This window comes from Dermacentor albipictus, chromosome 6 (assembly GCF_038994185.2).
Source record: "Dermacentor albipictus isolate Rhodes 1998 colony chromosome 6, USDA_Dalb.pri_finalv2, whole genome shotgun sequence".
Lineage (NCBI taxonomy): Eukaryota > Metazoa > Arthropoda > Arachnida > Ixodida > Ixodidae > Dermacentor > Dermacentor albipictus.
In genome coordinates, this window is record NC_091826.1 from 59,491,127 (window position 1) to 59,514,064 (window position 22,938).

General features: G+C 48.9%; 1 protein-coding gene and 1 long non-coding RNA gene across 3 annotated transcripts in view; one reads left to right on the forward strand and one right to left on the reverse strand.

Moving 5' to 3' along the window:
- The window catches only part of LOC139061100 (uncharacterized), an 89,112-nt gene that overhangs the window by 1,429 nt on the left and 64,745 nt on the right, over positions 1–22,938 (forward strand). The window lies entirely within an intron of this gene.
- LOC139061097 (uncharacterized) lies at positions 134–22,141 on the reverse strand. Its single transcript, XM_070540625.1, has 5 exons — positions 21,770–22,141; positions 19,192–19,369; positions 13,634–14,872; positions 8,921–9,235; positions 134–740 (listed from the first exon to the last, which is right to left on the reverse strand). The coding sequence occupies exons 1-5, from the start codon at positions 22,069–22,071 to the stop codon at positions 606–608; spliced, it is 2,169 nt and encodes a 722-aa protein (XP_070396726.1). The 5' UTR covers positions 22,072–22,141; the 3' UTR covers positions 134–605.

The window sequence follows — 22,938 nt, forward strand, 5'->3', positions numbered from 1 at the left end:
ATGTTAACGTGCACCGCTTGGTAGCAGAATTCAATGACGTGTTCGCGCCAGGCCTAGATCTCGTCAGGGGTCCGCTGGTACACTTTGAGATGCGGGACAACGTAAAGAAAGTTGCCAGCTATGCGGTGAGACGTGAAGCAGAAAGGCGCGTTTATCGGGCTACTGCAGTGCAATAACGGAAATGTATGCGCAGTATTAACAGGCAATCATCAAATGCACTTCGCCTATACTTAAGGTTGTGCCAAAAAGTAAAAGGATGATGAACAAGTTTCCAAACAACAAAAGAAATCTGCTCGAGATCTAAACTTTACAGAATATTGGCGAGAAATCACGTTTGAAACAAAACAATGGGGGCGTTAACGTAGCTCAGATTAAGCTTTCTGCATGTCCTTAAAAGAGTTGTCGCTTTGACTGCACACTAATTCTTAAGCGGTTAATTAAAAATAAAGGTAAACAGTCCTATACACCACATGGCCAAATTGCGCGACATTGTGTGCATTATCTATAAGTTAAGCGGCAAATTTCAAGAAATGGGGGAGCGCGGTACAGTCTTGAAGAAGCCTTGTTCCTTGTTCATAGACGGAACAGTTCACCACTTATTTGCACTACGGTGAAGCACTGCGTGTGGTCGATGTTGGTTCGGACCAAGTGAAGTTGGTCACCAGTCGATGGTGAGGCTTACACTTGAAGGCTCTCCTGAACGCTGGTACTGCAGGTAGAGCCAAGTTACAGATGGCTCTCTGCAAAAGAGAAGGTGATAATGAGACAGAAAAAAAAAAACTGGCAGTTTCGCCAGAACGGTGAAACGTTGGCAGCGATAAGAAAGTATAAGCAGGGTCATTCAATACTTTTTACCCATTGAAGGACTCCGGTTTAACGTTGCGCTTAGCGAGTCGTCGCGAATCACAGCATGCTAGGTATCCGCTGCGGTGGCTTAACGGCTTCATGCTAAGCGCGAGGCCGCACGATCCAATCCCGGCCACGGCAGCCACATTTCGATAGGGGCGAAATGCAAAAAAGCGCGTGTTCCGTACATTCTGGGCACAGAAAAGATATCCTGGTGGTCAGAATTAATGAGGAGTCGCTCCACTACGGCGTTTCTCATAATAAAATCGTGGATTTGGCATGTAAAACTCTAGAATACAAATCACGCAAGGAAACTCGCGCTCGTGGAATGAAGAGCATCCTGGCACCTACGAAACGTCCACGGGAACTTCTAGTGACGCTTTAATGGAAACCTTGTGCTGACGTAGAAATACCGTGTACGTTAAATAGGTATCCGGATTCAGCGTAACTTACGGCCTGATTATTCTCAAGCTGAAAAAAAAAAAGATGAGCTATATTGTGAATCAATGTTGTGCGGCAAAGCCGCGTCTTGTTCTCGCAGGTGCTATGTTCAAGGAACTCGTCACGTTCATGTTTTTTAGTACATGGAGAAGAAAAAATTGCTACTCTCTCCAAACCCTGCACCATATGTTGTGCGGGTCGTTGCGCCAAAAAAATAGAAAAATAAGAAAACACGAATGTTTTGTGAGTGTAACGAGAAAATTATTGATTCAACCCACCAATTAGAAAAAAGATAGCTTAATGCCGCATCAAAAATTATTTTAAAAATTTAAGTAACAAATTTACAACCCTGTAGCTCGGCAATAAAGAACGACATGACAATTTTGTCAACTGCACCTAGGAATGCATCTCAAGCACAGAAAGTTCCTGTATTATACGTTGCTGTAAAACACACCTCCTTTTTATTACTCTTTTTGTTAGCAACACCATCGTAAGCATTCTAACAATTTGATGTAGGGTGTAAATGCAGATATCAGAATTTGACGCTTTGCGTGATCTTGAAGTCACATTTAAAAATATACGACATCTGTTTTTACTGCGGACTTACAAAATTGTAAACTTCGTGCGTGCATCTATTTTCGGACTTGCCGGTATGTCAAAATTTCTGTAAAGGGCGGCACGCTCTGAATGAAATTTTTCCTTGATTGTGTTATTAGAAAAAAAATTTCTCATGCGCGACAAGATTCATTAAAATAAGCTCATCGATTGTCTCATGATCGCATTTATGCGATTTATATCTAGTTGTTTAACTAAACGAGTGACTACAAAAAACTAAAATAGAAGAAATAAAACTACAGATAGAAGAAAGGCAGGCAAAGAGAAGCTCTACTCGCCACTGTTTAATGGAAGGAAAGAATTGCACACATGTATATCCTCCTGTCACACATGCGCATACCGAGCGATAGGACCAGGCAAACGTACACCAAAGATGGCTGTGCAAGAAGTCAAATTCAGCATCAAGTATAGAGATAGACGGCTCACTTATGCACTGATCTCTGTTCTTTTTTGATAAGGAAGGCCTGCAGTGCAAGTCAACAAAAGGCGTTGCCACTCCTGTCCAGAATGGTAGTCTCAAAAAAATCGAGCATTACAGCCACACGCCGTAACATGTGCCACCATGTTCCTTGTCACCGTCCCTTCACACATGTTTCACGTTATATTCAAAACGAGCGAGCTCTCCCAAATCAAGCTGTTGCTCATACATTGCATTCCTCGCGGCACAACGATTACCTCCACCACAGCTGTGTTGCGGTGTCGCACCACAAGGCAGCTGCGTAGCAGAAATATTCGCGCTGAGCAAGAAACAGCCGCCCTGATAGCTGAAATCGTATCAGAACGCTCGCCGATGAGGTGCATGCCAGCGGCATCGCAAACGTAGCATCGCGATGGGGAACGAGATGAGATCGAAGAAAAACCACTGGCGTTTGTCAGCACCAAACAATGTATTGCGTTTATTTACGTTGTCGTTCACTGTCTGCTCCACCATGGCGCGATATGCACGGATCTGTTCCGGAAGGAACGCTTAAGTATGTGCATGGACGTCCATGAACGTCCATGTACGTCCCTCCTAGAATATCTATGCTACCGACACCAAACATCCTGAACCCTGTGACGCACAATGCGGCAAGATAAGACCAAGACAGGAACGCGAACGTACTTGAAATCCGTCGCCGCAACAGACACAGTTATGTCATATGGATACCAGCTTCGAGAGGGCTATGACAAATGGTCCGACAGCCGTGGTAGTACCTGACTCACAACTTGCGCACAGACACCACTACTCCCCAGGAGCAACGGCGCTCGCAACTCGAGCAATCGATAGCACCGTAACACACCACCACGATCCTAACTGATAATCGTATACTATCTCATAACTAAGTTGCCGTACAAAAATCTACAAGCAATACACCACTAGCACATGATAAAGACATCCTCAAAGACCAGATTACTTCAAGCTACATGGTAATGGTTACTGCCAAATGGGTATTTGTACGTCAGGAAATCGGTGGAAATGGCAAAGCAAACGCGCTATGCCGGGAATGCAAATGCCCGGATCCTTCGATCCCCTCGCCAACCATGACCTGTACTTACATAGAAGAAAAGCACGCCTCGAAAGGAAAACGCTACTTCCGGAACTACGAGACCACGACACCCCCTTCCAAAGTACTTGCAACATGCGAACCAGAGGCGCCTATAGCGTAAAGCTATTCCAAAGTTTTCTATTCCAATTCTGCAATCGGCCCTCTACGATCGGTCAAAAAATATTCGTGTCACCACCCGCTGCGCTTGTGTGTCCCGGGACGGCACAAAACCGTGAAACGGGGCACCTGATGTGATATGTGTACACTGATTATGCATGATTAAACCGAAAGAGGTACAGTGGTGGCGTAGAGGTAGAACATCCGCTTCGCATGCCAGAGGACCATGGCTCCAATCCCGGTGCCGCGCAGTTTTCCACCGGATTAAAAAAAAATAACACAGATCGTGTTGATAAAATTGTTGACACAGAGCGTGTTGATAAAATTGCATAAACAGGCCTGGAGTGTGGCATCATCCGGTGACCAGAACCGGTAACGCACTCCCTCACCAGAGCAGGATTGACCACCCTGGTGCAGAACTTGGCTACAACATTCTATAGAGGACAACTATCAAACCAACGCCCTCAGTCCCCAGCAGCTGCGAAGCAACTGACCATGGCGGCGTTCCGACCTGCGACGCAGCAGAGGGTGCTAAGAATCCCTGGTTCCGGACAGGCCGCCATTGGAACCTCAACCTGGCAATGTTTAACGCTGGAACGTTGTCTAGTGGCACCCACGATGATAATGGAAGAGAAAATAGGCTAGAGGAGTTTGAAATCCCATAAGTAACGTCGGAACAAGTATCTAAAGCCTTGGGAGCTCTGCAAAAGGGGAAGGCGGCTGGGGAGGACCAGGTAACAGCAGATTTGTTGAAAGATGGTAGGCATATTGTTCTATCGAAACTGGCCACCCTGTATACGCAACACCTCATGACTTCGAGCATACCGGAAAAATGCTAACATAATCCTAATCCATAAGAAAGACGACGCCATAGACTTGAAAAATTACAGGCCGATCAGCTTACTGTTCGTTGCCTAAAAAGTATTTACTAAGGTAATTGCAAATAGAATCAGGAACACCTTAGACTTCCGTCAACCAAAGGACCAGGCGGGATTCCGTAAAGGCTACTCAACAATAGATCATATTCACACTATCAATCAGGTGATAGAAAAATGTGGGGAATATAACCAACCCTTATATGTAGCTTTCATTGATTACGAGAAAGCGTTCGATTCAGTCGAAACATCAGCAGTCATGGAGGAATTGCGGAATCAGGGTGTAGACGAGCCATATGTAAAAATGCTGAAAGATATCTGTAGCGGCTCCACAGCCACCGTAGTTCTCCATAAAGAAAGCAACAAAATCCCTATAAAGAAAGGCGTCAGGTAGGGGATATGATCTCTCCAATGATATTCGCAGCGTGTTTACAGGATTTATTCAGAGACCTGGATTGGAAAGAATTGGAGATAAGAGTTAATGGAGAAATCCTTAGTAACTTGCGATTGGCTGACGATATTGCCTTGCTTAGTTACTCAGGGGACCAACAGCAATGCATGCTCACTCATCTGGAGGGGCAAAGAAGAGTGGGTCTAAAAATCAATCTGCAGAAAACTAATGTTTAACAATCTCGGAAGAGAGCAGCAGTTTACGATAGGTGCCGAGGCACTGGAACTTGGAAGGGAATACATCTACTTAGGACAGGTAGTGACCGCGGATCCGGATCATGAGACTGAAATAATCAAAAGAATAAGAATGGGCTGGGGCGAGTTTAGCAGGCATTCTGAGATCATGAACAGCAGGTTGCCAATATCACACAAGAGAAAAATGCATAACCGCTATGTCTTACCAGTACTTACGGGCGGGGCAGAAACCTGGAGGCTTACGAAAAGAGTTCTACTTAAATGGAAGACGACGCAACGAGCTATGGAAAGAAGAATGATAGGTGTAACGTTAAGGGATAAGAAAATAGCAGATTGGTTGATGGAAGAAACACGAGTTAATGACATCTTAGTTGAAATAAACAAAGAAATGGGCATCGGCAGGACATGTAATGAGGAGGGCAGATAACCTATGGTCTTTAAGGGTTACGCACGGGATTCCAAGGGAAGGGAAGCGTAGCAGGGGGCGGCGAAAAGTTAGGTGGGCTGATGAGATTAAGAAGTTTGCAGGGACAACATGGCCACAATTGGTACATGACCGGGGTAGTTGAACTATGGGAGAGGCCTTTACCCTGCAATTGGCGTAACCTGGCTGATGATGATGATGAAACCGAAGGAAAGCAAGTATTTATTCCTGATTCGACACCTTTTTTGCCATTAGCGAAAGAGGCGTTGTTTGACCAATTGCTATTGGTCAAACGTTTTCGGGCTACGTCCACTTTACCTATCTGTCATGGGACGTCAAGAAACGACAAAAATTCACCACCTCAAGGTGGCGTGCACGCGTGCACGCGTGCACGCATGCCCAGCAAAACTGAAAGTTTTTCTTAAAAGCCGCAGTCTGCCCTATTTCAGACGGAAAAGAAGATGGGTGCCTGCCGATCGCTGTGCACTAGCTACTCGGAGCTGCCGGGGGCATGGATTTATGTGCGTACAAGATTTTGCGTGGCATGGCAGTATAACGTTATGGAGACCTATCGGCACGTATACGACATCACTATTTCAACTCTACTATGCTGGGCATCCGTTTTCAAGGTATTTTTAACTTCGGTTGCACCCCGCCGCGAATATCGAACAGCCACCGTAGGCTTAGTATCGCGAAGCGTACCAGTCGCAGACGCTGGCACCACCCTGCTCATCCGGCTATCTACCTTGACTGTGCTGGTTCCGCCCTATCAAAACCCTCTCCAGTTATGGGTGCTCCTCGCCTCTTTTCAGGCAATTACGTAAAAAAATCTGCTCAATGTAGCCAATGTTATTCGCTTTGAAAGTAAAAGAAAGTGACGTCCTACAAAGAGCAAGCGCCCTTGATTGGCCTTTTCAAACAACGCTACGCGTTACCGCCCGATGCTTGCGTCGGCTGTTACATACATTTGACGTCATGGGAGTGGAATAAAAACAGATTGGAATAGACAGACCTTATAGGGCCCAACACGTCAAGCAGTACTCATGAGGAAAGCACAAATCGGTACACTGCTAACAGAACATCACAAACACCATTTTCATACACTAAAGGTACACGCATGCTCAAAATGCTCAAATTGTGCTGGCATGCACCAGTAACAAACACACCATTTGCGAACGCCAAGCCACTCGACTGTCTTTCCACACTTAACACAGATACATCGTTTGCCCCCTTTCACAGTATAATGCTCGCACATAAAGAATTAGGCCATTTCGGCCATAGGGCGAAGGATTGACAGCGATAGCGGACAGGACAGTGTTGTAACTACGCATATGGGGTGGCGACGTGGCTCGACGGAGTGCTCCATCGCCAAGAGAGCGCTTGCTGCCCTCCTTGGCTTTTGTGACGAGACTCAGCTGAGAGCGCGGCTGTGAGCACCGCTTTGCTTCTTCTTTAACATTCTTGTTTTTTTTCCGCTCTGTTTCATTCTCTCTCTAATCTCTTTCTCCCCACTCCCCTTACCCCGTGCAGTGCTGTTGAGCTGCCCTCCCCTGAGAGACAGTTACGGCACTGCACCTTTCTCTTCCTTTCATCTTAAAATCACTACTACTACTACTACGAAACAACGACTGTTTAGTAGATGTGTCCTGGCAGGTAACAGGCGTCTTACAACGCTAGTACCATGAACGCCGCCAGTGGCGTTGCAGGCGCCGAACCGCGACGCTGCCCTGGAGGAGACTCACGGCAAAGCGTCGGCACTAGTCTGCGACCAGGGAAATGTCAAATCCGTTAAGAACACTGGCGACAGTACAGGTGGAATCGGACACCACTTTCTGATTTTGATCTCAGTATTATTTGGCAGTTTGTATTGACTGACAAGAAAAAGCACATGCTGCGAATGAAATGCTTTAATACTGTTCATGACGCTCATCAATAGCCAAAATTTTGATGAATAAATGGGTGAAGACCATACATTTCGTAGGAGCAGTTTTCCATTTTAAATATAATAGTACCTAACCAGCATCTCGATTGAATTCATACGGGCCACCAAATCTACGCCGACGCCACCCGTGACTACGACGGCGAAAATTCGTCAGGAGTGTTATAATTGTTATCGCAACTAATTAATAAAATACGCAGGCTCAACTATAGACATCTACATAATGCAATGTACGAATCGTTGCTGCACGAGACACCGGCTAATGAGGGAAGTTGCCATAGACGTGAGTCCTTAGTGGTCGAGGGTACCGTCGGGCTTGCCCTATTAGCGGACGTGTTCTCAGACAGCCGCTTTCGGCGATACTATAGCCTTCACGTGGTGTAACGCTCAACCCGCCAACCAGCCTGCACCTGAGGGCGCATGCCACAGTATCACCGAAAGTGATCGTGCCAGAGAACGTGCCCAGATTACACACAACGGTCGTCACCAAGACCACATCCGAAGCCATAGCTTAAAAAATATCTGAGGACACCTAAGCGATTATAAGTTCTCAATACGGAAGAATTGAAATCTATCTGCACGCCACTGAGTGGTCCTTCGAGTTTTTCTGAGTGAGTGATGTAATATATATAGCGGGACGTGCTGCCGGAGCAAGCAAGTAGTAGCAGCCATGCGGCGCTGGTTCGGGCAAGGCCGGCCGGCTTCCTAAACGTGAGAGCGAAGGTGACGTGGAGTTGCGGGGATGCATTCCCCTTGAACGCGACACCTGTCGCTTTTACCTGGCAGTACGCGTTTCCTTTCGCCCGCTCTGCTAAGTCAAGTGTCGCTCGTGACACGACTTCGCAGTCAATCGTGTACTTTAGGCTCCGTTTAGTTGCTACAAACTACAGACGCAGGCTTTCTTGCTCAATTAGCCATTTGACGCTTTCGCATGAATGAAACTGTGAAGCTCGTTCGCACCTCTTGCTCCAGGTAACGGAACAGTGGTGAAAAGAGCGCGGTTAAAGAGCGACGCTCGTAGAACAAGTTGCACGTGTGCGACGAGCTGACGTTCGACGCACTTCTCTCATTCATCGGCGTAGTGCTCCTCGCTCGCGGCCACCAAACGAAGCGTCTGCTATTTCCCATTAGTGACTGCAGATTAGTGAAACGGCGAGATAGTGAGATACAACATAAAAACTGACATCATTGGGAGAAACATGCGTCGCTTAAAAATCTGGTCCTCCTTTCCGTGGACTCAATGCTGTAGTCTAGGTGTACTGCCTAATGTAGTGTTGTAAGACCGCCGAATGCCGGTTAGTGTCTGAGGCGCCAGGTTATCCGGACCCTTTTTTTAGCACGTGAGACCAGAAGTTTAGAAGGAGCGTCTGTTTGAAGCAATAAAAAAAGGTCGACACCTTTGCGACGGCTGCTCCTTAACCCAAGCTGGGCTCCCATCTGTCTGGTCCAACGACACTGGGGAGATGGGGTACAGCTAAGCTTCTCAACGCACCTGAACTTTTTGGCCATCACCACACTCCGAAAAACACCGGACCAGGAAGTACAGCTGGTCCTCAGGGATGTCGCGGAAGGTTGGCCGTCTGTCCGCGGCCGTCGCCTCTTTTGCCACCCTTACGAAAGTCTGTGCCTCAGGCAGACGCGGGATGTTGCTGGCGAAGAGCGCTGCGAAGCTGGCAGCCCTGAGCTCTTGCCACTGGCGTGGCAAGTCGTAGGCGCGAAACACATTTTTGTTGAGCAGCGCGTCGTAGTGCCACAAGTCCGTGACCAGCAGTTGGAGCTGGCGGAGCATCGGGTTCGCCAGGTCGTACTGCGGACGTCAGAACAAGTGTACCCCATGAGTCTCCTTTGTTTTTTTGCCTATACATACGTTTCAATTTGTACGAGAGTAAGATTCATTAGGAAATTTGAAAAAGGCCCTCTTTTGAGGCGCAGCTCCGCGTAGGCTCACAATAGAGTTGCCGTTATACTAGAATGCTATAACCCGAAGACGGGAAATAGAAACCCGTTGAAGACGTCTTTTAGTGTTGCACTATAACGTCTTGCAAAACATACGCTCTGCGCCGCCCTATCAAAGACTGAAAGCCGAAAGAAAAAGAAGATATCCCGTATAGTTTCAAGAAGCACAGATCTGTGGTTCTCGCTTCAGGACACTGATATCGAATGTTAGGTCATCATTCATTATTCTGTTCAATGACACCCACGACGCACGCTTTCGTGCTTCTTATGGTCAACCTTTAAAGGGAAGCTGAAGAGTCTGTCGAATTCAATGAGACGCTCATATACGGATGCGGGAACCTTATAAACCGTGTAGGTAAAATTTGGTTTTTTTTTCAATTAGGAGCGACGTAATCGTCGGTTGAAATTGCGCTGTAGCTCCGCCCCCCTTTGAGTGAGCGAGCGGAGCGGAGACCGGAAACCGCGGTGTTGTGACGTCAACTCTGCTTCGTTCCTTCGCAGCGTCCGCGACCGTGCCTGAACGCGCTTGTTTCTGCGTGCGTGCCACCGTAATCTGCTTCGATCGACCCTGCATTCCTTTGCTGGTGCGTCTGCGTGTATGTAGAGTGGTAGTCAACGTGCGTGGTAGTCAACGTGCGTGGTAGTCAACGTGAGTGGTAGTCAACGTGAGTGGTAGTCAACGTGAGTGGTAGTCAACAGATGAAGGTCACTACACGTACTGCATGAACCAGGAAACTTTTCACGCGTTTAAACCGTCTTTGTAGATTGCCGACAGCTTTGGACAGCGCACAAATGCCGATGATCGCATCCCCGCTTACGTTCCACGAGGAGGCATGCAGGAACAAAACAATACAGTTGTTTGACCGGAAACTAGCTCACTAGATCGGCGAAAGATCGGCGAGATCACTAGATCGCTTTGCAAAAAACATACTCACCAAAGAGCATTTCCAACACGAGGAGATCCCAAGGCTTTGCATTCTTTCGCGTCGAAAGCACTGCTCGCACCAGCATCGTTTGCTTCTTCGAGAGGCCGGCTCTTCGCAATCGGCTCGTACATGTAGGGAGTAACGCCGAACTCCTCAGAAAAACGCAGTCTCTCTAAATTTTCCATTACCGTCTCAGAAAAACAGCACCAAACTACCTGGCACCGCGCTTCATGTGTAGCGGCAGCGGTCGGCAGCGGCAGAGTTGACGTCACGAGGCGCACCGACCAATCACAGGCGGAAACGAGACGCGCGAGCTGGGCGTGTCCGCTGCTGCACTTTTCGTCGAAATAAAATATATTTGCGCTTTCTTTCGCTCAATTTCGATACGATATTCGAATTCGGAGGGTTGAAAACCATTATGTACAGATGTTCACTCATTTTTTCTGGAAAACCTTTCAGCTTCCCTTTAAGGGCGCTATGCCGTAAAGCTATTCCAATTTTTTTCTGTTCCATTTCTGAAATCAGCCCTTCCAGATAGGGGAAAATTCCACAGTAGTTGCTCAGTGGTTATGGTGTTGGGCTGCTCAGCACGACGTTGCGGGATCGAGTCCCGGCCACGGCGGCCGCATTACGGTGGGGGCGAAATGAGAAAACACCCGTGTACTTACATTTAGGCGCACATTAAAGAAGCCAAGGGGGTCGAAATCATTCCGGAGTCGAATAGATTCGAACTGCGCTACGTGTGTGTGTGTGTGTGTGTGTGTGTGTGTGTGTGTGTGCGTGCGCGTGCGCGTGTGCGTGCGCGTGTGCGTGTGCGTGCGTGTGTGTGTGTGTGTGTGTGTGTGTGTGTGTGTGTGTGTGTGTGTGTGTGTGTGTGTGTGTGTGTGTGTGTGTGTGTGTGTGTGTGTGTGTGTGTGTGTGTGTGTGTGTGTGTGTGTGTGTGTGTGTGTGTGTGTGTGTGTGTGTGTGTGTGTGTGTGTGCGTGCGTGCGCGCGCGCGCGCGTACTTGTGTTGCGACTCTTTATGCACTCACACAAAGCTTCTCTTCTGTACATTCTACTCGTTCGATCTGCTGCATTTCTTTACAGCGAAGCTGCTGCCCTCTAGTTGACAGGCATCTTTCGTAGCGTGATCACCCTAAACGCCAGGGCTGGATAAGAGGTTCGTGCTTGAGTTTCCGCGTAATAGAATAATGGGTTGAGAGCGCAGCTCTTAATGACCCGTTCCTGCGACGAGCGTCGGCAGCGAAGGCAGCATAACCGAGTGAACGTGCTCAACAGCGAATGGTGAAGAAGCGAACGCTGAGCGGCAGATGAAAGACGTGATGCGCGAACGGCGGAGACTAATGAGCGCGGCGCTCTTCAACGACACTCGCCTGGTAAGCTGGTTTCATGAGGAGCTGCCTGACCACTCGATGCGTACTCGAATCTGGCCTCAGCCGGACCACTCGTTTCGTACTGTCGTTTGCTCGCGTTAGCTCACGCTCCCGCTTGTTTGGTTTGCTTGGTTTAGTCTCTTTAGCGCTTGCTTCGATACTCATCGTTACCCCCCGTGGTTGCTTAGCGGTTATGGTGTTGGTTAACCACGAGGTCGTGGGACCGAATCCCGGCTAGGGCGGCCGCGTTTCGGTGTAGACGAAATGTGAAAACACCCGTGTACTTAGATGTAGGTGCGCGTTAAAGAACCTTAGGTGGTCCAAATTTCCGGAGTCCCTCAGTACGGCGTTCCTCATAATCAGATCATGCATTTGGCACGTGAAACCGTTTAATTTATTTATCCTAATTGTCATTGCTTGCGACTGTTTTGTTAGCGCATTCTATGCAGGACGCGAATCGCGCACTACTTCCTGGAAGCCAAGCGGCACCAGCAATTATACAGAGACCTTCAACGAGTCACGCATAGAAGCCGACGTGTTTGACCCGCAGATCAGATTTTCCTCAATTGCCGACCCTGTAACATGTCTCTCTAAATTTCTTTGCCTCAATATATCGCGAAATGAGAACGCGTATAGAGTGGCGCTCGTATTTCGCGTTAGGGATTCTCGTAATCGTCCTTGAATTCCTATTCACGTTTGTTTTCTCATATACGAATGAGAATTCGATGCTATTATGTATGTAGGTTGTGTTTAAGTTGTATTTTACAAATACACTTGACTCATTTCGCTTTGAGAAATTAAATTAGTTAAATAACGCACGTAGGCCCAGCGGAGAGCCCATAGCAATCGGCAGCTGAAAGGCTGCGTGTTGTACTTTCCTGATGAGAGATATATGCTTTCTCGTTTATTCAGATTACAAATCGATGCTATGGTTTCTACAGTTTGTGCGCAAGTCGTACTTTACGAAGTTTCTGAGGCCTACATGAATGAGGACGTATACCATACAAACGGTACGGCTACGAGTAGAAGTAAATCTAGGCTACTTTCTTTCAGTATTACCATTGAAATTGTAAATTATTAGTGTCAAAAAAGGTTGCAGTTTCTCCCGAAAGACGGAGCATTCATTCGGATAAAAAATTATAAGACAACTATATGCGTTAGGGTTAGTCGTTTTATCAGCTTTAAAAACTGCAGTCAACATTCGCTTACTAACTGAATTACCTAGCATGGTGTCACACACGCCCATAGAAATCAGAACAATTCACCGTGGGCACTCGCTGCCAGAACGCTGGCGTGAGGGGGAGTGGCAGCAGCGGCGAGCGTATTCTCCTTCTTCCTAGTTCTTCCTTCAGGGCGAACCATGTGCACGTGAACATAGCGCATGCAAAGCCATCAGCGATCCAGCGCCCACTAGCCTTCGAACTCACCGCGATTACCCCCAAAATAGGACACGCTCATCCGCGCTCAACCATGCCATTCGCAGCGGCGGCTGCATTAAAAGCGGAGACCCACATTACCGGTAATGGCCACCCCTTTCCTCCTAGCCCGCGCACACGCAAGTGAAACGTCTTACGGAACGTCAGAATGAGACCCTCGCCGATGTGTCTGCAATGTATGTCCACGTCGAACAGAAGACGTGAGATGCCATGCTTCTGTACGCAACCTTGGCTTATAATACAAGCAGTGCCAGAAGAACTCGCTTGGTAGAGTGTGTAAGCGCGACTGAACGAGGGCGTAGAAATAAACACATACACCGACACAGCGCATGTCAACGTTCAATCGCGCGTACACACTCTATCATGGTTTGAAATCAACTAGCCCGCCAACGTGTTTTAACTCGGATGACGCACTTCCAGCTGGTTTGCGCAAGTAACTCGGGGACCAGAAATGACGCTATGCTCATTGTTAGGATCACGCCTAGTGTGATCGGCCTCACTCACTCACTCACCTTGAAGTTCTCGTCGTAAAAAAGAATAAATCGTCCCAGAATGGCGACCTCCTTGCAGATGAGAGTGGCTACGAAGGCAGCAAGGACAGGCAATGGGTGCCTCAGATCGAAGAGTGGTGGCGTCCTCAGGAAGTTCTCTATCACGACTTCTCTGGCAACGAGCATCCGGTAAAGACTGGATGTAGCGATGCCTGGCATGTGAATGACTGTCAGCCTGGGCTGCTGCAGCGACTTCTTCAATATGCGAATACCTGCCATGCATATACGTATGTAAAGGTCGAAGAACCCTGCTTTTGCGTGAAAGGGCACGTAGGCATAGACACGGTCCAAAGTGTCCCACGTCAGAGTCATATTCCACTCATTCACTGCTAAGCGGGACACGACTGCTGAAAAGAGCTTCCTGAAAGCGTCGCCATATACCGTGCCCAATTGATCGAAGGACAGTGTGGTGAGGCGAAGCATTTGCCACGAATAAGTCTTGTCACCCGGGTCATCGTATTCAACCTTCCACTTGGCGAGTGGTAAGGTGACCTCAAGCGCCTGCATGCACTTCTGATGCCGGAAGCTTCGCTCGAAGGACGCAAGACCGATGTCCTCCAGCATGCGTGTTGTGAGGTAGTTCGAGACGTACGGCAAAAGCAACCATACAACGTAAGCACCGAGGTAGAGCTTGAAGTTCTCAGTGAAATTGCTGTGGCTAAGGTGGGTTGCGTTCAGCTCAGCAAATAGATCTGGTTGCAGGTTCACAATCTCGTCTTCGGGCCAGAGCTGCGAGTCGTCTGCAAGGTGGCCGTTGACGGCTCGCCGAAGCTCGGGATCACTGAGGTTAAGGTAGGCGGGAACGGCGGCTGGGTTCCAGAAGAAGTTTATCTGGTGGCTGATGTCAAAGTGCGTGGTTGTTACGGTGTGGATCATACTTGAATAAGACTGACCCGTACCACCCACAATCTCTGCACAGCGTCGCAGGTAGGAGGCTTGCTTCCCTGAGCGTATGAGCCATTCAAAGTTCACCATCCACTCGATGCTGCCGTCGCCCAAAGTTGTGTAGATAACATTCCGGTTTGGGTGCGATGGATGGCGACCCACGAAAAAGGCCCAGAATATGGGCATACCGAAGTGTAAAGACGACTTCACGAGCGTTCCGAGCAGCTGAGGTCTCGACGCTGGTGTCTTGTGCGGCCAGGAAAGGCCTAGTTCCAGCAGAAATTTCTGGAGAGTCCACGAGCTCTCTCTGCCTCTCTGCAACCCGAAATGAGAGAAAGGATACCATATTTAATCACGTGTGCTTCACACGCACCTCATTTAGCGATCCGTAGTCATGGTTCTGAGTTCGATAGTACTGTTGACATCAACGCATCGAACGGCCGACATTAGACGGCGTGAATTCGGGACACGCTACATATATTCACTAGCGCATATTTTCTATGCTAAAAAGCAATTGAATTGGGAACAATGTATCGCCACTTCACATTTCTTACACCTGTCGTCTTTACCATGAAACTTAAAGTGAGCAGTGACATTCCGTGCCGCATCATATAGGTTGCTGCATTTGTTGAAGATGACGAGCGCATGCTGTACACGTGTGACCAGGCCAGTTGCCTGATACGTGTCTTTGTGACGGGTATGGTGGAGTCTAAAAATGCCACAGTTTCGCTCGAAAGACGGAGCATGGATTGCGATTGCAAATTAGTGGACGAAGTACTATACGAAGTGAACATAATAGTTTTGTGGGCCGTATGAACTCGTAAATATTCGCTTACGACCTCAATTAACAAGCATCGTGGCACGCGCGCACCGGCGAGCAGAAACACATCTTACTTGATTAGCGTGGACACTCGCAGGCAAAACGTTGGCATGAGCAAGCGCAGTCTCAGCAGTGAGTGAAGTGATAATCGTGCTGCCTCAGGCTTTGACATGAACTCAGCGGCGAGAACACAGTGTACACAAAGCTATGAGCCCTCGGTGCACCTAGAATTTGTACTCATCGCAGATCGATTTCCAGATAAAACCCGCACGGCCCTGCTCATCTGCAGCATACGCAGCCGCCGCCGGCAAGGAAGCACCCTCCCCTTCTTCGGTGCCTTGTGCGGGGTGAAAGACGGCATGCTGTCTTCCCGCGTTCCTCCTTTGCGGGTGCGAGATGAAGCCCCCACCCTCGGCCATCCTCGCGTGCGTCCACTTGCACCTACAACGTACAGCGGGTGGTCGCGATGTGATCGCCCTTGGGGTTTATATGGAACATCACGGCGACGCGGACGGCGAACATGATCCTGGATTGTCCATAGAATTTCTATCGCAATGAAATTGAGTCGACCGTAAAATCTAATGCTGCTCCCATGGGTCGCGAAATCTCGAATTGTAGGCCCATCACGAGTGTAGTTCAGTCTGGAAATTTGGTCTTTTCTCACGGCTATGTGAGCTCTAAATATATCGATTGAAGCAGAACAATATAGAGAGGCCTAAGTATATGGACACTTAGGCATACGCAGTAAAAATGTGGCACGATCGCGATGATATGACAGTATAAATTTTCGGCAGTCTGACGCTCTTCCTACTTCCCTATGCGGAGGGGGACACGGTAGAGTGCCGTGCTCGGGGACACTGCTTCGTTCTCATTTTCAACTGCCCCATGACGCCATTACCTTTGAGAAATATGAAGAAGTGCTTCAGTCACCTTCAAATATTTAAAAATGATTTGGCCGCCAAACGTCTGTCGGTATTTTGCCGCAATTGTGTCACAACCTCGCCGGGACCTCATCTTGAACAAAGCCTAATGAAGTCAGCGCTGGACTGAGAGTGCGAATGCACGTCATTAACTCATGAAGATACACTCACTCATTTTGAAGTCATTCAGTAAGCGTGATTATCTTGATTCTTCACGCTGTTCTCAACGGAAAGAAGAAGTAATGTGGGTGCAAATTATGGAACGAATGTGTCTATAAATTAAAAATAGAGATAATTGCATAGTTCATAAGCAATGAAACACCTAAATTCGGGGGCTTTGGTTAGGAGAAATTTTGTTGCGATAGAAATTATATGGCCACTCTAGGCACACTTGTGCCATTGCCGTGAGGTTCCTTATAAGTGAAAGCGTGTGAGGGTGACCCCGCGACCGCGGTTCAATCTGGCGTGCGGGAGCGATGAACGCTGCCCGGATGTGTGGCCTCTCCTGTGGCGCGCGAGGCAGGGTGGTCAGGTGAGGGAGGAGGGGCCTTCTCCTGCGGCTGCTAGGATGCCTGGATGTTCTCAGCCCCGCCGCTCCAAACAGAGTGGACACAACCACTGCGTCTCGTTCTCGTACACCCTAGCGTGGCCATACGCCAACGAACTGTGCCGATGGTGCTGGTTGGAAACCGGGTACCATGGAATTGGGTTGTTACCTACTTGGGCCTGCTGATTGATCACCTGCCCCCGTGGGCGCCAGCTGCAAAGGCGCTCATCCCTCCAGTGCAGAAGGTCCAAAAGGCGGTTGGCCGTATGCTGCTCCGCGACAGAGGATGCACACTCCAATTCCACGACTTCTTAACTACCACGACTTCTTAACAAACTCGCACAAAACGATATTGATCTCCAAAACACAACACGCCACAAACTGTTCGAGTATTTTTTACACTAAACCTAACCTTTTTTTTTTTTTTTTTCTGTGATTTGTCTACCCAATTCTTCTTTCTTTCACCATCATTGTAAGTTTTCTTTCCAGCCAGGACAATGCTGTTGATTTTATGCTGACTACTGTAACCGGATAACAACTCTGCTATATGTATTTTTTTTTCCTTTGTTATCTGTATTTCCTGTATTTTCTTTTCTTTTTCATGTGTGTGAAAAAAAAAAGGGAAAGAAAAACAACCACTGTATTGCTGTCAAAGTGGGGGCCCGTGGCCTTGTCAAGCTGTCCAACGGCAGCTTTTACTACGGGTCCCCGCCATCATCTGTACCATGGTGGCAAATAAAATTTGAATTTGAATTTGAATTTGAATTGGGTATCCAACTATACGCCGCCGCGACTATGTCAGTGCTGCTTTATGCACTCCCTCTCGTGGCCCTCCCACGGGTTCGCGGAGAGCGCCTGGGGCTTCAGCACCGGAAAGCCAACCGGATGATTCTTTGCGTGCCAGGGACCTCATATATTGCTGCCACTCTAGCCGAGGCACAGAATTGGTCACTGGCCATGCTGTTTCTACAGCATGGCCTCCATCCCGTTGACAGGCTTCATCGCGCCCTGGGTAGCGAGCATTTGCTTTCAAGGTTGCGGAGCCGACCTGACTCACGCATCGGCAGCTTGTGTCAGCAATACGAGGATGTTTAAGGCGTCCTCCCACACTAGCCATAACAACACCTCCTCCACACCATCAACCACTGGAATTCTCTACTACGCCTGAAGGCCTCACGAAAATTCGATCCCCATCCGGCGCATTGTACCAGGCGTCCGCGTACCTGTTTAAGGACAGACTGGACCAACATCTCCACATCAACACGGACGGCGCACAGGAGTGTGCCGGCTTACTTTCGCGGCAAGCTTCACGGCTGCTGAGGTGGCTGGCCTCCATCTGGCTGTGGACATGCTGCGGAAGAACACCGGATTTTCCGGTCGCGATTCTCTGCAACTCGCGAGCGGCACTCCTTGCTCTTCAACGACCGGAGACCGCCGTCGTAACCCTGCTGGGGTAAAAGCGTCGCGCCCTTGTTTCGGGTTGCTTGAAACTTTCGCGGCGGTGGCTCCCCTCTCACGTCGGGGTCCAGAGCAACGAGGACTCTGAAATCCTGGCAAAGACCGCACACCATGCCACTGCACCAGTCAGCACCGCTGTAACAGTCTAAAGCCCAAACAACACGTACGCTTGCGGACGCGCGCAAGCTCGCATTCACGCGCCCACGCATGCGCACACGGTGCGGCATGGCTCGTAGGCGTCGAAACGCGGCGTGATCTCTGGGAACAGCTCCTCTGTGTTATCGCGCGCTTGGGTTGCCTCGCGTCGGTGCGCCTGGCTACGCAGCTACGGCGCGGAGCATTCAACTCTCAGTGAAGCAGATTTATATCGTGCAAGAATGTGGTTCTTCCTTCCTTTTTGCACTGATCTAACAGATATAAAAATATAACAATTACGTTTATAAATATCGAAGAATCTTGAAACGCTGTCTGTAACAAAATACGAAGCGGCGCCTGCCGAGGCGCCTGTAATCGAAAACCTGTGGTGAGACAAATGGTAAAGGAGCTCGGCGGTGCAGGGACGATAATTCCGGCCCAATATTACGCAAACTGTTTCTCTTCTGTTTTCCGCACTTCGTAGCAAAAGAGGGTTTGCAGTTGCTCAATTAAGGGCGTAGTGTTCCAGTAGCATGGTGTACTCCGAAGACGCGAGCTACAGCGCATAAGTAGAAGCCATGGTTTCTAAGCGCATAAGTAGAAGCCACAAGGTATAGACTGTGATGAATGCTCTGATTCCCAGTGCTTCTTGGCGAGGCTTCATGCCTCAGTATAATGGGAAATATTTTGCTGAACTATTGGATCGCGTATGCTCCGGTGGTCGCTGAGGTGAAATCGACGCTTTCTCGCTTACCTGGCTGAGACACTTTAGCAGCAACGCCGACGCCTTGTCTTGCGCCCTCAGCGGGTGCTTTGGGATGTGACGCAAGAGGTGACGCTTGAAGACCTGGGCGTTGAATAACCTCTGGTATTTTGTCATCGGCGACCGGTGTCCTTGCGAATGATACCGGTCCCAGCCGCCACAGACGTGCCTGCACCAACGGATGGCAAGCGCCAGACAATATTCTCTTTAAGCGAAATATTTTTCCGAAACGCCAGTAAGTGGGTGATCAGTAAGTCGACGATGCGTGATTCCGCTGACCTAATAGAAGATACGCATGCGCATTTGCTGTTAATTTTGCCGCTGACTGCGTGATCTGGTACGCATTGCCCATATCTCCTCGTAATTACGCGTCCGAACGTTCCGTCCACCGGCACTAATTACGAGGCGCCTGCGACTTCCTCGGGAGGCATTAGCTTCTTCATCATTAGAACACACACGATAACCAACACCTCGATTTAATATGCGCTTTGTGTTAGCCCCATGACGCAAGGAACAGCACATTCAGGGCTGCTGGTGTACATGATTCGTTCCGAAGCTCTTTACATTATATAAAAGAAAACACTGAATCATAGAATCACTTTGCAGGCGCTGTCGCAGAGGAAACGGACTAGTGGAAGAAATAAGAGAGTGATGGCACGATGGACTGCAGAAACCGCCAACATTTACAACATCGACTCTGGAACGTCATGTCGAAATCAGTTTTCCCGATTCTCCATAGGATGATTACGAATGCTGTTAGACAAGGTTGGAAATGGGGTTCTATCCGAGGTCGTTCGTTTCTCAAGCTTTGATACAGGTACTGCAAAATTTAAAGAAATATTATTGTGACGTTTCACTTCGTGAACGCTGATACGCGCAAGCGTATGGGTGCCATTGCTATATAATTTGAATAGAATTTGAATGGAGTCTCCATGCACATTTCTGCCGTCGTAGGCACCGCGATGTTCGGTATAAAGTGCAAGGGTGACAATATCATCCCCACGTGCCCTATTCTGTTTGCACGGATGAAACCATGCGACGGTGAGCCGACGATGGCGGCTCCATCTGGCGCGCGAGGGAGAAAGGCGGGAAGGAAGCGCGCCGGGGAGGAAACGGATAGGGGGGGTGGGAGGGGCTGAAACGCGCCGAGCTTGGAAACGGACTTCAGACTGTGAGTAATTTCTATGCTACTGCGTCTTTCCTGATGCACCCGCATTATCGCAAGCAGCCTAGCACAGCCTTCGGGAGTAGTCTCCGGTGCATGCAAAGCCCGCGCCTTTTGTAGCGCTTCTCACAGCTCGTGCGCGGCACTTATATGACGATTTCAAGGTCGGTTTACTCGTGGATGGCCTCCTCCGCTTGCGTTACTGCTGCGTCATTCCCACTCCGCGCTGGCTCGCTCGATCACGCGGAGCCCCGCCCGCTGTTTGCTTCCCCGTTTCGCTGAACGTTTCCTAGACTTTCCGCTGGGCGGCGGGGCTTTGCCACGCGCTCTTTAGCCCACGTCAGCGGGCTCCTTCGTACTTCCTCCAGCGCTCGCTTCCTTCGCGGCTTCAGACATCGCATCCCCGATTTCATTAGAGAGTTATAGCGCTGCGGGAAGTGGGCCCAGCGTGCCAGTCTAGGCGCCCCTGCGCATGCGCGGTAGCGCATGCGCACTTTCTATTTGAGGGCATTGTACGCTATGCTTGCGCGTAAAAAGTAGAGGCTTCTCCATTTATTGTGCGAAGCAGATCAATGATGATAGCACGGACAGAAAAACAATAACGAAGATGCCGTGAAAACGTCGATGGTGGCACGCAACTGACGACGACGGCGGTAGGAATTCGACGATACGATGACGATGACAATGACGATGGCGGAGACAACATACCGACGCCCCGTCCTTTACCCACTACTGCACACTTATCGAAGTGAAGTAGTTCGACAAAAGAAAATTTACGACAGCTTTCTTTTTCTTCTTTTAGGAACACATACAAGTACAAATATTATTCGACATTTTGGAACATTGTCCTAGCCTTGGAAGCGTATATAGAGCTTCCACGTGCATTTCACGTGTGTCATGCGATTATCAGACGTCAAATGTGTGGCATGGCTGGCGACACAATTACCGACGTTCAAAGTCGCTGTCCTTGGAAAACGATCCTCTGACAATGGCTTGTGTGTGTAAATAAGGCGTAAAAAACGTGCTACTGGAGCGTTCCTACGTGCCGCTACAGTCGGAAAGCAGTGGCCGTAGCCGGTAGTCGAAGCCATGACCGTGCTAAACCGTAAAACTCAATAATCATTAAACTACGGCGACATTTACAAGGGACAACCCGTGCCAATTCCGTAAGCTTTTTTAAAACAATTCGAAAAATCCGTCCGCGATCGGACTCCCATCGACATTGCCACCTCGCCATCGCTTTAACCTTATACGAGTTCCAACCTTGACCTGCGGCCACCTACGTTCCTTTCAGGTAAGTTTCGCAAACTTCGAGTGTAAACCCCGCAGGCAACCCCAGGAATAACAGCGTTTGCTTGCTGTTGCCAAGGCTATCGCGTTCAGCAGCCATGCTAGCGCACTCACCCGTAGAAGTCGTCGCACGGGTGCACGCTGTGGTCGCGCGAGCGTTGCAGGTCTTCGTCCAGCGTGAAGTGGTCCCGCCGCCACGGATCGAGCCGCGTCAGGAGAAGCGCCGGCGTGGCTAGCAGCGTGGCTGTCGTGAACAGGACGGCGAGCAGCACGAAGCAAGAGTAGCGCGGACAGGAAGATGCACCTGACGTGTCCTTGACAGGAGCGCAGCGTCGGATCGCGGGCGGCTTGGGAACCGGCGCAGGACGGGGCCGAGGACACGGAGGCAGCTGCAGGGGGCTCTGGCCGCGTCGCATGCTGAGGCTGCGATTGCTCGAGTTGGTGGCTGTGCCTGCTGCCACGAGCGTAGCTTCACGCGCGTCCTGATGGCTGGAATTGCATAGTCGGAAATCCGCCGTGGTGATGATATTGATGAACCTCAGTCGTGGCTCGCACCCACTAAGGGGGACAGGCGAAGAATCGGGAGACAGAAAGTAGCTAAAGGAAATCTTTATTTAAATCAATGAACGCAAAAAAGAGATGTTGCAATAACTAAACTATTATACGAGTGAGCAGTCCGTCTAACTGGAAGGTGAATGGTAGAAGAGGATACAACCAAGGAGAAAGTATTGTTAGGAATGTATTTTGAAGAACCAATTTAAATGAAATGAATGCGGATATGAGATTTAAAATGAAGATACAATGATTAGCAAGGTAATAATTTTGTTTCAGTTGAATAATCAAATACTGCGGAACAAACGTCTCTGTGAATATAGCTATAGTGCCGCGACCCCAAAGGAGAATAATGCTGGTACAGATACTCCTAATCCAATTTTGCAGAGTGGAGCTTTGAGTAATATCTTTATTTAGTGTGAATATCTCCTACATGATAAAAATTAGTGGTTTATTGATTCAATTTCCTTACAATTGTTGCAGAGAGGGGACGTCGTAAGACGAGCTTGCTAGAGCAGCTCTTCTTCTTCTTCTTCCCCTTCAAATAAGGCACATAATACCACGAATAAAAAGTGTCCAGTGCGTTCATAACTTTTATATATATTGCGTGTTTCAGTCAGTCAGTCAGTCAGCCAAGAACTTTATTGAAGTCCTGAGGAGTTTGAAGTCGTTGGAGATCCCGCGCGGGGAACTCCTCCGGCCGAAACCGTAGGCGACGCCCAAGTCGGGAC

Coding starts and splice junctions, on each gene's coding strand:
- LOC139061097 (XM_070540625.1), bottom strand. CDS start 22,071: ATGCGACGCGGCCAGAGCCCCCTGCAGCTGCCTCCGTGTCCTCGGCCC. Junction 19,370..21,769: donor CCGTGCGACGACTTCTACGG/GTGAGTGCGCTA, acceptor CCGTTGGTGCAG/GCACGTCTGTGGCGGCTGGG. Junction 741..8,920: donor GTGATGGCCAAAAAGTTCAG/GTGCGTTGAGAA, acceptor TCTCTTTTGCAG/AGAGCCATCTGTAACTTGGC.